We start from the raw sequence: 15,483 nt of genomic DNA, 5'->3' as shown, positions 1-15,483 counted from the left end.
GTAGAGTCAATCTTGAATCCTCCCTTCTGATTGGTCATTTAAAAACCTTACGTACGGCGGAACAGAGACGTGACGGCAAGACGTACATATCCGACCTGTCCTTGAAGCCACAACACAGGCAAGATGGTTGCATACTGGAGACAAGCCGGCATTAGGTAAATATAACGCAGACAAACTGTATTTCAATCAATGCATTTAACTTGTTTACTGTTTTGAATGTGTGTATGGCGTTTAAATGAATTTTGACTGCGCTGTCGAGCAAGTTCGTTTGCGTAAATCGTCCTGTAGCCTGACAGCTAGCCTGATAGCAATGGCTAGCCTCCAGCCCATGGCTGAATGGCACATTGCGTTCAATGTAAATATATTGTAAAAAAAAGATATATTGTAGTATTCGTCAATTAATTATAACATGTTTGATGTACAATGATCAGGCAATTTACGCATCGTTGGCTAATGTTCTTGACCGTCCTCTACCATTTAGCTACATTCGCTTCTCAGCGATCTGCGCAAGCGCAGTCCGCTCTGCGCTGAAGCCCACGCTAAGGGAGGCAGCGCTGAAGGCCGCCGAGTCGACTGTCAAAGTCGTCAAACCCAAAGTCGCTGTATAATTAAGTAAGTATAAGCAGTGTGATAATATTCTTCAAATGATCGAATCCCTTATTGAGTGACGTACCTAAGTCTATTTAATGCGAAATTGTTCTAAACTCGCAGAGGAAACTGACTCGCAATTAGGATAATTGTTTCCATGCACCACTAGTGATCTTTGATGTCGTATGGTAGCCTGAACCCAAACTACTGGAGACGCTGATTTTGATCACTATACTGTGAAAAACATCAGGCAGGATAATTACACGTCTAACTTTGCATAGAATATGAATGTTTTTCTTAATTTTGCTTTCTTTTCAGAGACCATGGTGTAGATAGTTTGTGTTGCAGGCATGGAAATGGTCAGTCATACCCAGGCCAGATTCTCTGTTATTGGATGAAGATGGATGACATCACGATGAGGGCTTGAGGGTCCAGAAACCCCAACTGGAGGCGCCATCCACCTGCTTTCATTTGTAACTGAAGAAAATGTATTAAATATATGGAAGTGGATATTCTTGTCAAGTTGTATTTTTTGCGATATACCTTTTGTGGCATGCGTCCTTCACAAGCCACAGAAGAAAAACTAATCACGTGAGGCTTTGTAGGTCATTCAAGATTTTATTTAAATACAAATTAAACGAGTAATTTCTTGGAGGCAGCAGTGAGATGTACCAAATACGAAACTGGTATTTACATCATGGTCAGAAATCGTAAGCGGATGAAGTCCTCTCCAAACGGGAAGACGGGGTTCTGTTTGATTTCACTTCTCCTTCAGAGCACTAGGTAGGATGGTCAACGTGTGAAAAATGTACATTTGTATAAACGGTCGACAGCCCTGAAATGCATGCATTGTGCAGCGGTGGGAGAAATGCTTAAACATCGGCTGTCGCTTAATGAACTTTTCTGTGCTTTCTATTACAGTACAATATGTAATTGTCGTCCTGCCGGTACCAAGCAATCTAAGATTTCCTTTGCAGAGCGTGGTCTAACTTAATTCTGGTTAAGGGCATGAGGCAGTAAACACTACACTATGACAATAAATTGGAGCAGTGAATAGAAACTCAAGAGGACTGACCTCAAACTGAGACGTATTCTGTTGGTCCAATGATACAATTATATACAAACTATTGCAGTGTCATGGTATCCGTTTCTTTCCATTACATGACAATCTCACATTTTAATAGAAATCAACCATACCAACGATTTCCAAATGGAGCATCATGGTCATTCAACATTCAACGTTATTTGCAGTTATGTTTGGTATGAGAACATACAATCTAATTTATTTTATAATTCAATGAGTGACATTTTTGTTAGATCTAATCCCTGTATAGACAATGAAACATTTGATTTGATGAACACCATAATTTATAATCAATAACGTAATACTTCCTTACATGGCATGCTGTTGAAGATGACCACCATCTTCAGGGCATCTCGTGGCTTCATTTGACCCTCGTCAGTGCTAGGTGGGCCTAATGTTAAGAGGTAACCCCATTTGTTTGAATCCACAGGATGTGACCTAGTGCCCTTAAAAGTCATCTGAAATAAAGCTTCAACCCATAAAAAACACTGCTCAACCACCGTTACACACTGGCCCCTCACTGTCAGACGTTCCTCGTTGCCACGGCGAGGACTAAATCAGGGACTCCTGTGAGGCTGCAATGTCTTCCTCAACACCCCACCACCGACGCCACACTCTCAGCCGTCTTCCCTCTCGCGTGTCATCTTGATCATTGTCTCTGGCGAGCGGTAGAGGAAGATGAGCTTCTCACACATGATCTCCTCAAGCTCCATCTCGCCCGTCTCGCGCACCACAAAGATGTCGGTGCACAACTTGAGCACGCGGTCCACGCAGGGCAGCTCCTCATACATGATGGAGCGGGAGATGCCGCTGAAGGACTCCCGGATGAACTTGCCCACCACCAGGACCACGGACATGTACAGCCCCACGATGCTGAGGGACGAGAGGGAGGAGAGAGGAGAGGGAGGAGGAGGAGAGAGAGAGGAGAGAGAGGAGAACAGGGAGGGGAGAGAGAGGAGAGGGAGAGGAGAAGGAGGAGAGAGGGAGGGGAGAGAGAGGAGAGGGAGGAGAACAGGGAGGGGAGAGAGAGGAGAGGGAAGAGGAGGAGGAGGAGGAGGAAGAGAGGGAGGGGGAGGAGGAGGGAGGAGAACAGGGAGGGAGAGAGGAGAGAGAGGCGGGGAGGAGAGGGGAGAGAGAGGGAGAGGGAGGGGAGGAGGGAGGGAGGGAGGAAGGGAGAGGGAGGAGAGAGAGAGAGAGAGGAGGAGAGGAGAGGGAGGGGAGAGGGAGGAGAGGAAGAGAGGGAGGAGGAGAAGGAGGAGAGAGGAGAGGGAGGGACGAGAGGAGAGGAGGGGGGAGGAGTGAGACGAGAGGGAGGAGGAGAGAGAGAGGAGAGAGAGGAGAGGGAGGAGGAGAGGGAGTGAGAGGAGGAGAGGGAGGAGAGGGAGGAGGAGGGAGAGAGAGGAGAGGGAGGAGGAGGAGAGAGAGGAGGAGAGGGAGGGGAGAAGGAGGAGAGAGGGAGAGGAGAGGGAGGGGAGAGAGAGGAGAGGGAGGAGGAGGAGAGGAGAGGGAGGGGAGGGAGGAGGAGAGGGAGGAGGAGAGAGAGGAGAGGGAGGGACGAGAGGAGGGGGGAGGGAGGAGAGGCAGAGGGTTGGAGGAGGGTGGTTGTTTGTATATATTATATTATATACAGTATCATACCGCCGAAATCCTGGTCACAGTAGATAAGACAATATCAGGTACGCGGTTGGATATCTTGGCCCCTTTAGACATGGACAGTATGTTTAAAGGTTTGGCTGGACATGAGGGATTGACCCCAGTACACTTTGCCTGTGAGTTGAACACCCTAGCCACTGCACTGTCCTTAATGGCAATATATCTAGATCTAGATATAGAAATAGAGATAGATAAAGATGTATATGTACACCTTCCTATGGGTTACCAAATAAGAAACCAGTGTGTATTATGATCCAGGGGAACTGCATTCCCCCTGTGACCGTCGGCTACCCACCCGTGACCGGCCAGGAAGCCCAGGCTGGAGGGGCTGACCTTCTCGTTGATCACCACCATCTCGATGCCCTTGCAGTCGCGGGCGGAGAGGTCGGGCCCCGGCACGCACTCCTCCACGCTCCACCACTGGTCCGCCTTCTCCTGGCTGCCGTTCACCCGCTGCAGGCGGAGCGACAGCGGCCGGAAGAAGCCCAGCGATCTGGTAGTCGTCAGGCCGCTCGGAGTGCTCTGGGGGGAACGACAGAGAGGATGAGGCCATTTTGGTTTAGCAGGATGAGAAGGATAACAGTTCTTCCTCTTGGAGAAATAGTAATAAACACTAGAAATCACAAATGGGTTATTTAAAGGTCCCGTGGCATGCCACCAGGTGTGGGCTGATTAGGCGTTTCAAAGCCGTTTTCGGAAATCTGCCCCTTATGACATCACAGGTGGGCGTGTCCACCTAGATGTGTGACGGATAGATGAGCAACGTTTGCTACGGTCCACTGGGTAGGCTGGTAGACTGATCTATCCAGCACACATCTAGGGGGACACGCCCACCTGTGATGTCCTAAGGGGCAGATTTCCAAAACGGATTGTAACGGCTAATCACACTGACACCAGGGTGGCATGCCCTGGGAGCTTTAAAATCATCTTTGGGTATTTGTGTGAATGCATCCTGAGCAAATGAGAAAAACAACCCACCGACTTTCAACCGGGTGGCCATCTTGGATTCGACCCCTTTGGGCCCCCTGATGAACTTTGGCAGAAGGGACTGAATGATCCTGAGCGACACAACGGCACTGCAAAGGTTAATGCTGAAACACACTCAATTAAACCCTTTACCTAACATCCATTAATAATTTACCAAGCATCACCATATTTAAAATTGTGCTTTTGAAATAATGTAACTAAAGTGTTAGAATGTGGGCCGTGGACTTTTTATAAACTCATAGTTTCTCTTAAAGGGGACCTATTATGCTTTTCGACTTTTATTACCTATAAACGTTGTTTTAATGATTGATAGTCATCTTTAACCATACACAAAAAACGATGTAGATTTTCGGGAAACTCTTCCTCTCATCTGGGCGCTTTCAGCCTTCTCCGTCAACGCTCGGTTTCGTCCTTCTCCGCCCCCTCGCCCCCCTCCTACCAACCCAACTGCGTTGTGATTGGTTACCTTCCTTGAAGCGCGCGTGCGGGCAGATTTGACCAGGCAAATGGGGGCGCGGCAGGAGTGCCTCTACATAGATGATTTCCCGGAAATGTGAACAAGTGAATCGCAAACGTTGTCCCGAGTGTTTAGCGTTCTGCACAGCCACCCCAGACTGTCAGCAGGGAATACGTCGAAATGCATGTACGTCATTATTTGACACTTTTGTAGGCTATGGTTAAACATGACTATCAATCATTATAACAACGTTTATAGGGCATAAAAGTCGAAAAAGCATGATAGGTCCCCTTTAAAGGTGCAGTCATCATGCTTATTTGTATAAAGCAGCTGTTCTCTACCTGAATACCAACAATTCGATTTATATAATTACACTTCAAGTAATCTTAGATCATAAAAAAAATAACTTAACCCTTTGAAAAGGTTCTAAAAATGACTGAGGTCAAAAGGTGAATGATACGACTGAGGTCAAAGGTGAACCCTCTGTGGGCACTCACACGGGCTCCTGGCTGGATCCTTTGAGCATCTGAACGATACTGTCTCTCAGGGTGCTGTTCAGATACTTCACCGTGTGCTCCCCGATCGACTCCACGTTCTCGGACAGAGTCGCATTCCTGTGGACAAGAGAAGAGACAGTCACACATCCATGAAGGAAGGGGGACAAAAGATTATTCAGTTTGCCCCCTTTTGTTTCACACCACACACGATGGGGTTTTCATAAATGATTTGCGCCAATCCTGTGTTGTTGTCGCCCACTAGTGGCTGAAATCGTCATGGCACCTTTGCGTCATTCTAAATTGTGGAGCACCTTATAGTTTGTACGTACATAGTATGTACATACACTTCCTTAACACTTTAATTATGTACATATATAAAATGCTATATCATTGCTCATCAAGAGGCATAGCACTATAACCAAACCACCATCTTCTCTCAACATCCCAAACACTGTACTGTTGCGCTTCACAGATACAACAACAACTAACACCAGTGACCTCTGACCTGAGGAGGGTCCATCGCAGGGTCATGTAGAAGTAGGGGGAGCTACTGAGCTCGCGGATCATGGCCTCGCGGCTGGCGGGGCTGATGGTCCACATGAGGCTGGCGTCGCTCTTGATCTTAGCGAGCACGAAGTCCTCCGCCTCGTAGTTCATGATGAACTGCATGGAGGCCTGGGAGGGAGAGAGAGAGAGAGAGAGAGAGGGGGAGAGAGAGAGAGAGAGAGAGAGAGAGAGAGAGAGAGAGAGAGAGGAGAGAGAGAGAGAGAGAGAGAGAGAGAGAGGAGAGAGAGAGAGAGAGAGAGAGAGAGAGAGAGAGAGAGAGAGAGAGAGAGAGAGAGAGAGAGAGAGAGAGAGAGAGAGAGAGAGAGAGAGAGAGAGACATAAAAGCATAATCAAGTTCCATTAGTAAAAGCATTGGAGTATCAATGTATTTGTCATAATGCAGTTTTACATTTAGAAAAGCTCAGCAATTTGACTATTGTCATTATTGTAATTTGGTTAGGTTTCACCCTCTAGTGATCTGTTTGAATAATAAATAATACAAAACAACTTTAAATATATTATATTAAATGATATATATATAGCAGCCCTGCTAAGCACTGTTTGTGTCCATTACACGGAGAAACTGCCCTGTGTTGGGTTAGGGCCCGGGTTAAGGACTGTGGTTAGGGAGGAGGGTTATGGACCAGGGTTAGGGTTAGGGGTTAAATCAGGTCTTACTGGATGCGTCGCGTAAATGTTGGTGAGTCGCACAAAGTCCGGTTCTTTGTACGGCACCAGGTTCTGTTCCTGGGCGCTCATTGAGAACAGAGGCTAGGATCACACAAACACCACAATATGTTACAGAATGACGACACAAACTGGATGAGTCACATGATTAACAATCTATAGGTTTAGAATGAGAATTGAGAATTACAACAGTAAATATAGACCTTGAATTATTTTGGACTTTTTACTAAAAAAGATCATCTGAGAAGATGCAATTAAGTGGATTTTGCAGAATAACTGGTTACATCTTTCAAACAATCTGATGCATCCTGTAAGCAATGACAGCCTCATCCTGACCTCATATCCTGCTATGCTGAGCTGGAGGGAGACGTCTAGCGGCTGATTGGTCACCCCGGCCGCGGACTTGACCAATGACATGAAGAGGAGCGGGAACCAGATGATGCTGATGAGAGCGAAGATGATGAAGCCTCCCATCCCGTACTTCACCAGCCTCTTCCTCTTCTGCCCGAGGACGCGGGGGTACTTCTGGAAGTGGACGAAGGATCAATACTTTGATTCTCACTCATCACCGTACGAAGCAGGAGACGCGTCTGGACTGACGATGAGGACAGAGCTATACTCGTTGTACTTTTATGTAAAGTACTCTGTTTAAATTGACATGATATTTAACAGAAATACTTTAGTGTGATACAAGGCTGCACAGTCAATACTGTAATACTAAAACACAACCCAGTGGATACTGGAATAAACTTGGCAATACAATATTTCAATTCACAGCATTATGATGTAAATTTTCTCAGCATGTTATTATACCTCTGCTATTGATTCAGTGGTAACCGATCAATATACCTATTCACCATTCCGATGTTCGGTAAGACATTGTGGAACCCCCACAACTCACCTTATCCGACTCTCTCCCGCACTTGAGGATGAAGATGTTGGCGTAGATGTCGTCGACGCAGATCCAGCTGGAGAGGGACAGCGTGGTGTCGGTCCAGACCCAGTCCATCACCGCCCGCAGCTCCGTGAGGAACGGAACCATCCGGAACCTGAGGTGAGGGGGGGGGGGGAGGAGGAGGGAGGGAGGGAGAGGAGGAGGGAGGGAGGGGGGGGAGAGGAGGAGGGGAGGGGGGAGGGAGGGGAGGAGGAGATGATTGGAGTGGGGAGAGGAGAGGAGGAGGGGAGGAGAGAGAGAGGAGAGGGGAGGGGGGGGGAGAGGAGGAGGGGAGTAGATGAGAGGAGGAGGGGAGGAGAGGGAGGGGAGAGGAGGGGGGAGGGAGGGAGGGAGAGGAGAGGAGAGGAGAGGAGGAGAGGGAGGGGAGAGGAGGGAGAGGAGGAGGGAGGGGAGAGGAGAGGAGAGAGGAGGGGGGAGGGAGGGAGAGGAGGAAGGAGGAGAGGAGTGAGGAGAGGAGGGGAGGACGGGAGGAGAGAAGGGGAGTCGAGGGGTGGGTGGAGAGAAGAGGACAGGAGAAGAGTGAACAGGATAGGATTTGAAAAGAGAGAGAAGGGAGAAATTTGGAGGAATTTGATTATAAAAATCGAAAGGGGAAGATAGAACAAAAATTCGTAAAAATATCGACGATAAAACGAATACATTTGAATCTAAACTAGTACAGATTTCACGTTGATTGTAGTATTCCATTATCTTCATATCAAGCATGGTGTGCAGTATAAATACAACCACACGATTTTTTTATGTATTTACTAGTTACACGCTGTAAACATTGAGCCGATAACGATCTTCCTATCAATGAACCCATGGAGTTGAACAAGCTTGCAGTACCCTTGGAAGAGGAAGAGGTTGATGTAGTTGTAGTTCTTGGTGAGGAAGTTGCCCAGGACACTGTTGGGGTAGCCACACTTGATCTGGTAGGCCGACAGTCCGAAGTAGATGCACTTGACAAAGTACCACAGCTGGGCGATGGGATTCTTGTTGAACCTCCTGTTGGAGGAAATGTTTCAGCGAGAATCCTCCACAAAGGTCAGAGAATGTTTTCATACATTCAGAGACACAGAGCCAGCCTCGTAAAGAGAAACCCACCCAAACAACCAAACCGCGAGGGAAACACAGGCTACAGGAATGGCTGTTCCTGATTAGATCGGTGGATGCTTTGAGTGCTTTCAATAGCGTGAGTGCTTACATTCTTAGCAATGGATCGCCCCAATGGGAGTCAAACCCCCAACCCAGCCAGTGTTAACACAACCATGGTCGACCCGTTGAGCCACAGAGTATGAATTAAACGAATGATTAAAGTAATGAATTAATGAACGATTTAATGAACGAATGACCGAATGAATGAATGAATGAATGAACGAACAAATTAATTAATGGATGAACAAACTAATGAATGAATAAATGAACGAATGCATAAATGCATAAATGAACGAATGAATAAATGAATGAATGAATGAATGAAGGTCCGCCCCCTGACCTTTCGGTGACCCCGGGCAGGATGAAGAACATCCAGAAGTGGATCCCGAACACCAGCGCCACCTGGAACACGCACTTCCCCAGCAGGGACTTCTTGAGGTAGAGCGCGCGGTCCACGATCATGGTGCCGAACTGCAGCAGCAGCATCACCAGGAAGGCCTCGGGCACCGTGTCCTCCGACAGCGACTCCGTGAAGTCCACCGCACCGCTGTATTTCTGGGGACGCCAGCGCAATCGATCACGCCCTCGGACACTAGGCTACCATCACTGTCAAACCAAGTCGCCGACGGCAACGGCGTCGGCCGTTTTGACCCCCAAAAGCGTCGTAGGAGAGGGGGTTTGCGGACGTTGGATCGTCACGTTGAAAATGTGACCGGTTTGGGACGTGCAGTTTATGTGTCAAGTGGTTTTGTATGTTAATATACATTATCAAGATATGTTGTTGCATGTTGGACGCTTTGTATTGAATTGATTGGAGATCAATTCAATTGATCCCCTTGATTGGAGATCAATTCAAGGGATCAATTCCAGTTTTTAAGCTGAATTTTCCTCTCAATTAAAAGATACGTACCTTATCTCTGACCACTAGTGTGTGCTCATGAGTCTACCCTACGCTTTACATGCTGAATATATAGAGAAAAGAAGAGAATTGAAGGTAAGAGTTGCACTTTACCCCGAAGGCCCCGTGACCATATATGGTGACGATGAAGTTGACGACGTCGATCAGGAACATGAGGGCGTAGACGTCACACACTGGGCTGTACTCCGGGTGGATGATGTCATAGAAGAACTGCCTGATGGGTAGGTAGATGTTCAGAGCACTGTGGGGACAAAGAACAAAACGGGTCATTTGGACGTCTTACGGATTACAGCAAGTCTTACATAGTCTAGTCTTACAGGTAAACACAGAGAGAGAGCGAGAGAGCGAGAGAGAGAGAGAGAGAGAGAGAGAGAGAGAGAGAGAGAGAGAGAGAGAGAGAGAGAGAGAGAGAGAGAGAGAGAGAGAGCTAAGCAAGCTACACACACTGTGATGTGTTGTTTCCCTTTATATCGGTACCTACGTTTTCACTCTCTTCACAAAATCATTCTCACCCGGCACGATTTAATCATCAGAAAAAGCGGTTATAAAACATTTGACCAAAGATGGCCCCGTTTCATATGTTCATATTTCGTTTTTAACTTTTAAGTTTTTTTTGCATTGTATTTATTTACGAAAGACAAGCTCAGGCTGAGGAATGTACCCATAATGACGTGACTTAAGATTACACTAAACAGAAACAATTTGACAGACAATAAATCCAAAAAGGCCCAAACACAAAGATCTTAAAGGGGTGATATTCCACCACCAGGTGTGAGCGTGATTAGCCATTATGATCCATTTGAAAATGGGCCTCTTCCCTGTGTTTCAGTGTCCACCTAGATGTACGATGGATAGATCAGCAACGTTTGCTACGGTCCACTCGGTAGGTTGTTAGACTGATCTATCCAGCGCACATCTAGGTGGACACGCCCGCTTGTGTTGCCACTAAAACACAGGAAAAGGCAGATTTTCAAACGGCTTGACACGGCTAATCACACTCCCACCTGGTGGCGTTACATCGACCCTTTCACAAAGAAACAGCAGCATGGACGTACACTTCAACGACGCCGGCCTTGACCATCAGCATCCTCTTGCTGATCTGCTGCCTGATCCTCTGCTTCCGGGTCAGCGGAGCTTTGTGGGAGCGCTTCTTCTTGGTCGGCTGCTTCTTCGGCTTCCCCTCTCCAGGGAGGAAGCACATGCAGAACTTTACTTTGTCACCCATGGTTGATTGTGCACGTGGCCTTTGGTTGTTGAGAGTGGAAAATGTGATCTCGCTGTTTTTAAACAAACCATCAGCCGAGGGTTGATGAAATGGGATGAATGATGAAATGGGATTGGGCCCAATGCCCAATCCCATTTCTACCCCTTACCCCTTCAAAGCAAGGGGGAGGGGTAAGGGGAAGGGGTAAGGGGTAGAAATGGGATTGGGCCTAAACTACACCACACTAAACTACACTACACTACACCACAACACACCAAACAGTCACATAATCAACAACGTACGCTAAAATATGATTTAAAACTATGTTTTCATACCGTATTTTTAAATTTGAATCCATAGAAACGATTTAGAAGGGCTTTAAAGACCTTTCATGTCGCCTCAAACCGCGACCGCGTCGGGGGGTACTACTCACCGCTGGAGCCCCCGGAGTCCTTGGGCCGGCGGCGGAAGAGAGACCCCAGCCGGCGCCGTCGCCCCCCCCCCCCGCCCTGGTCGCCCGCCCGCTCCGCGTTGCCCGTCTGCTTCTTCTTCTCCACCTTCTTCTGCATCTTCTTGAAGAAGTCGGGCATCTCCACCTCCTTGTTGTCCCAGAGGCCGTGGCACTGCGGGAGGGACGGCGCACAGACCTCATCAGACACCACGCCTCAACGCCTTCTACGTTGTTGTTGTTATTGTCGGCCATTGTTCAGGACATAGACAACTTCACTGTGTGGATTAAGTCAACATCATCCCTGTATAATTCTTAGATGTATATATTTTTTTCTAATCAATACTGATTTGTTATAGATTCCGTGTTACCAGGTTACCATGACGATAGTGTTTAGTTTTGAATCAGATGATTAGCAGATGATTAATAGTACTTAGCAACGTGTAGCATCTTATCCTAACTATCCCTGTTACTCACGGGGAACGGGTTAACCTAGTGATGGTTAGTGCTCGGCACTTGGTTCTATGAACATCATACATACTTCCTAAACTGCCCCCCCCTGTAAACGCTGCCTTCAGGGGACGTGGTTCAGCCGGGATCGAACCCGGTACCTTGAGGATGGAGCGGTGGAAGAAGAGCGCGAGGAGCTGGATGAGGTCGAAGAGCACGTAGCCGTCCTTCTTCTCCACGCCGATGATGTTGGGCATGGCGAAGGGCCGGTCGGCGTTGATGCCGCGGTACGACGACGTCGTCCACGGGAAGAAGCCGAACTGGAAGAAGTACTTCACCACCACTGTCAGCTGAGGGCACAGCGGGGGGGGGGGGGGGGGGGGGACACAGTCAGGACACGGCTCGGCCACACGGGGACACTCAATCCTTCAAAAGATTTGATAATAGCAAAACCAGATTACGACACTAACAGATAATGTCAGGTTCCTGCTTTCCTGACCCGGAGGCCAGGGGGATTCTGGGTAATCAAAGCTATAGGGTCACTGAGGTCCAGCGAGGTGCATTGTGGGTAAAGCCCAGAGCAATACCACGTTGTATCCATATGGGGCATCCCCGGCATATGCACTACAATCTTGGAAAGCACCTTCCACTGCCTCCTATTGACTGGCAATACTACGGACTATTTGGACCAGTCGGTCATTTAGAAGAGGCTCTGATGGGTAACTTCTGTAACCTATCATTAACCAGCAGGTCTGGGATGGAGGATCCATAACACCCAGTACGTCTGAGCTGGGAGTCCCCCAAACACCCTGAGCCAACGCCCCTATCCTCGCCCAGCGGTCACACACTCATACGGTATGGGGGGGATACGCACCTCTGTGTATATGATGGCGGTCATCCAGAAGCGCTTGGACGGCCGGGGCACGGACAGCATGGCCCACATGAAGATGAGGATGGGCAGGATGAGGGACAGCATGCAGGCGGACATGATGTGGTTCAGGATGATGACGAAGTAGCACAGCATCTCCGACTGGGACACCATGGTGTTGTAGAGGGCGAAGGCCAGCTTCAGGTGCTGCGGCAGCTGAGTGAAGAACTTGTCCGACTCGGAGATCTCGTCGTTCTCGAACATGCTGGGGGGGGGGGGGGGGGGAAGAAGACAGGGAGAGGGAGAATGGTAGTGGTTAATGTTACGTTCACTTTCTTTTGTCTCTTTGGTCTACCGTTTATTCATTTTTCATCAAAAGTGAGCTCCATGTCATTAAGGGTTCGGTGAAGGGTTCTTGCTCAAGGAAGATAGATATTGGGGTTCAAACTGTCTACCTTTCAACACTATACTATCCTGGCCCAGGTTGCATATTTAATTTGTGAAGATATTACGCAGATTATTAGGAATCACATGATGACTAATAATCACAGGCATTATCACAGTGATCATCTTCAACATTAGTGCTATCACCTGTTTCATTATCATTGTTATTATTGTAATTATTATTATTATAGTATTACTGACTTGTTGAGCAGCAGCTCGCTGGCCGTCAGGTTCCTGGTCTCCTGACTCAGGGGCCTGGGGGATTCTGGGACATCAAAGCTTTTCTCCTCCACGGAGTCTCTGAGGTCCAGCGAGGTGCATTCTGGGTAAAGCCGTTCGTGGTACTCCGGTCTTTCCCCCGTTTGCTCCTCATCCTCCAACGCCTGGAGACGGATCTTCACCACCTCAAACCACACCTCTCTGTCCTCCTCTTCCTCACGTCGTTCCGATCTGTCCTCCTCTTCCTCACATCGTTCCGATTTGTCCTCCTCTTCCTCACGTCGTTCCGATCTGTCCTCCTCTACGTCACGGTGCTCCGATTTGTCCTCCTCTTCGTCGAGGTGCTCCGATTTCTCCTCCTCTTCGTCACGGTGCTCCGATTTGTCGTCCTCTTCCTCACATCGTTCCGATTTGTCCTCCTCTTCCTCACATCGTTCCGATTTGTCCTCCTCTTCCTCACATCGTACCGATTTGTCCTCCTCTACGTCACGGTGCTCCGATTTGTCCTCCTCTTCGTCACGGTGCTCCGATTTGTCGTCCTCTTCCTCACCTTCCTTCTCCAGCTCTTTGTTCCCCTCCTCTTCCTCTTCCTCCTCTTGTCGACTTTCCCCTTCAGTTTGGGAAACATCCCCTGGAACACTTTGGGAGAGGGGGAGAGAGGGAGAGAGGGAGAGGGGGAGGGAGGGAGAGAGGGAGAGGGGGAGAGGGGGAGAGAGGGAGAGGGGGAGAGGGGGAGAGAGGGAGAGAGAGAGAGAGGGAGAGAGGGAGAGGGGGAGAGAGGGAGAGAGGGAGAGGGGGAGAGAGGGAGAGGGGGAGAGAGGGAGAGAGGGAGAGGGGGAGAGGGGGAGAGAGGGAGAGAGGGAGAGAGGGAGAGGGGGAGAGGGGGAGAGGGGGAGAGGGGGAGCGGTGAATCCATTAGTTTAGTCTGTTTCTGATGTTTTATAAAACAGTAAGAGTGTGGAGAATAGAGTTGCTGTTTTTACATGAGGAGATCTTCCCAATGACTGACCTCCCACTAAACATAAGGAGCATCATTTCAGTTACCAGTTCTATAGTGTGTCCACTACGCTTGCAGCAAAGATCGGATGAAAAACTATTAAGAATGTTACATTTGTGGAGGGTGACACAGTGCTAGGAAGGTCTACAGCCGATTCTGTCATCAAACATTATCGACAACTACCCAGAAGTCCACCACCCCCACCACAATGAACATCAGCACCACCACCACCACCACCACCACAATGAACATCACCACCACCACCACAATGACCACCACAATGACCATCACCACCACCACCACCACCACCACCACCCCCACCACAATGACCATCACCACCACCACCTCCACCACCACCACCACAATGACCATCACCAACACCACCACCACCACCACCACCACCACCCCCACCTCCACCCCCACCACCCCAGTTGACTGTGTCCTGTGACCCCTCACCTGGGGGGGCCGTCCTCGTCCTCCGGGGAGCCCAGGTCTATGCGGGGGGTCTTCAGCAGCCTCCGGCGGAGCAGGTCGGCGGTCGGCTGGGGCCAGGGGGGGTCGTCCAGCTCCTCCTGGGTGGGCTGACGGGACCCCAGCAGGGTCTCCTCCGTGGCACAGCTGGGGGGGGGCGGGGACAGTGTGGTCGGTGAGAGAGGCAAACCTAGACCCAGACCCATCCTAGACCCGTCCCAGACCCGTCCCAGACCAGTCCTAGACCCGTCCTAGACCCATCCTAGACCCGTCCTAGACCCGTCCTAGACCCGTCCTAGACCCATCCCAGACCCGTCCTAGACCCGTCCTAGACCCGTCCTAGACCCGTCCTAGACCCATCCCAGACCCGTCCTAGACCCGTCCTAGACCCATCCTAGACCCGTCCCAGACCCGTCCTAGACCCGTCCTAGACCCATCCTAGACCCGTCCTAGACCCATCCCAGACCCGTCCTAGACCCGTCCTAGACCCATCCTAGACCCGTCCCAGACCCTTCCTAGACCCGTCCTAGACCCGTCCTAGACCCGTCCTAGACCCGTCCTAGACCCTTCCTAGACCCGTCCTAGACCCGTCCTAGACCACTCCTAGACCCGTCCTAGACACGTCCTAGACCACTCCTAGACCCGTCCTAGACACGTCCTAGACCCATCCTAGACCAGTCTTGGACCTATCCTAGACGAGTCTTACACCAATCCTTTATACTTGAAATACACATTTTAAAAAAAATAGAAAAATCATTAGAATTAATTGAAAATATATTAATGGTTAATATTGTTCAGTAAATATGTTATTATGGCCTGTTTGTGTTTGCTGAAGCAGCATTGGGGACTTTTCTTTCACACCGTTTCCCGCT

The 15,483-nt window shown here is 49.1% G+C and overlaps 2 protein-coding genes across 2 annotated transcripts in view; one reads left to right on the top strand and one right to left on the bottom strand.

Moving 5' to 3' along the window:
• The first annotated feature begins 44 nt into the window (after nucleotides 1-44).
• Nucleotides 45-1,098, top strand: atp5f1e (ATP synthase F1 subunit epsilon). The gene is made up of 3 exons (XM_056599788.1): nucleotides 45-155; nucleotides 482-612; nucleotides 907-1,098. The coding sequence occupies exons 1-2, from the start codon at nucleotides 124-126 to the stop codon at nucleotides 606-608; spliced, it is 159 nt and encodes a 52-aa protein (XP_056455763.1). The 5' UTR covers nucleotides 45-123; the 3' UTR covers nucleotides 609-612; nucleotides 907-1,098.
• Nucleotides 1,099-1,198: 100 nt separating this feature from the next.
• si:dkey-11f4.7 (piezo-type mechanosensitive ion channel component 2) overlaps nucleotides 1,199-15,483 on the bottom strand; it is a 49,473-nt gene continuing 35,188 nt past the window's right edge. Inside the window, 18 exon segments of the mRNA XM_056597962.1 lie at nucleotides 1,199-2,545; nucleotides 3,621-3,823; nucleotides 3,825-3,847; nucleotides 4,304-4,383; nucleotides 5,267-5,383; nucleotides 5,772-5,941; nucleotides 6,491-6,583; nucleotides 6,836-7,024; nucleotides 7,401-7,548; nucleotides 8,283-8,441; nucleotides 8,932-9,146; nucleotides 9,604-9,751; nucleotides 10,566-10,692; nucleotides 11,148-11,337; nucleotides 11,774-11,962; nucleotides 12,487-12,745; nucleotides 13,126-13,782; nucleotides 14,597-14,758. Of these exon segments, the coding sequence (XP_056453937.1) occupies nucleotides 2,290-2,545; nucleotides 3,621-3,823; nucleotides 3,825-3,847; nucleotides 4,304-4,383; nucleotides 5,267-5,383; nucleotides 5,772-5,941; nucleotides 6,491-6,583; nucleotides 6,836-7,024; nucleotides 7,401-7,548; nucleotides 8,283-8,441; nucleotides 8,932-9,146; nucleotides 9,604-9,751; nucleotides 10,566-10,692; nucleotides 11,148-11,337; nucleotides 11,774-11,962; nucleotides 12,487-12,745; nucleotides 13,126-13,782; nucleotides 14,597-14,758 (3,385 nt within the window). The 3' untranslated portion in view covers nucleotides 1,199-2,289.

The sequence above is a fragment of the Gadus chalcogrammus genome, chromosome 1, assembly GCF_026213295.1.
Source record: "Gadus chalcogrammus isolate NIFS_2021 chromosome 1, NIFS_Gcha_1.0, whole genome shotgun sequence".
Taxonomy (NCBI): domain Eukaryota; kingdom Metazoa; phylum Chordata; class Actinopteri; order Gadiformes; family Gadidae; genus Gadus; species Gadus chalcogrammus.
Note: the sequence above shows the minus strand (reverse complement) of the source record. Positions and strands in the feature narration are given on the sequence as shown.

What these genes read in the sequence shown, in the direction of transcription:
- atp5f1e (XM_056599788.1), top strand. Translation starts at nt 124, where the DNA reads ATGGTTGCATACTGGAGACAAGCCGGCATTAG. An exon ending in TGGAGACAAGCCGGCATTAG is followed by an intron (nt 156 to 481) that starts GTAAATATAACG and finishes TCTACCATTTAG; the next exon opens with CTACATTCGCTTCTCAGCGA.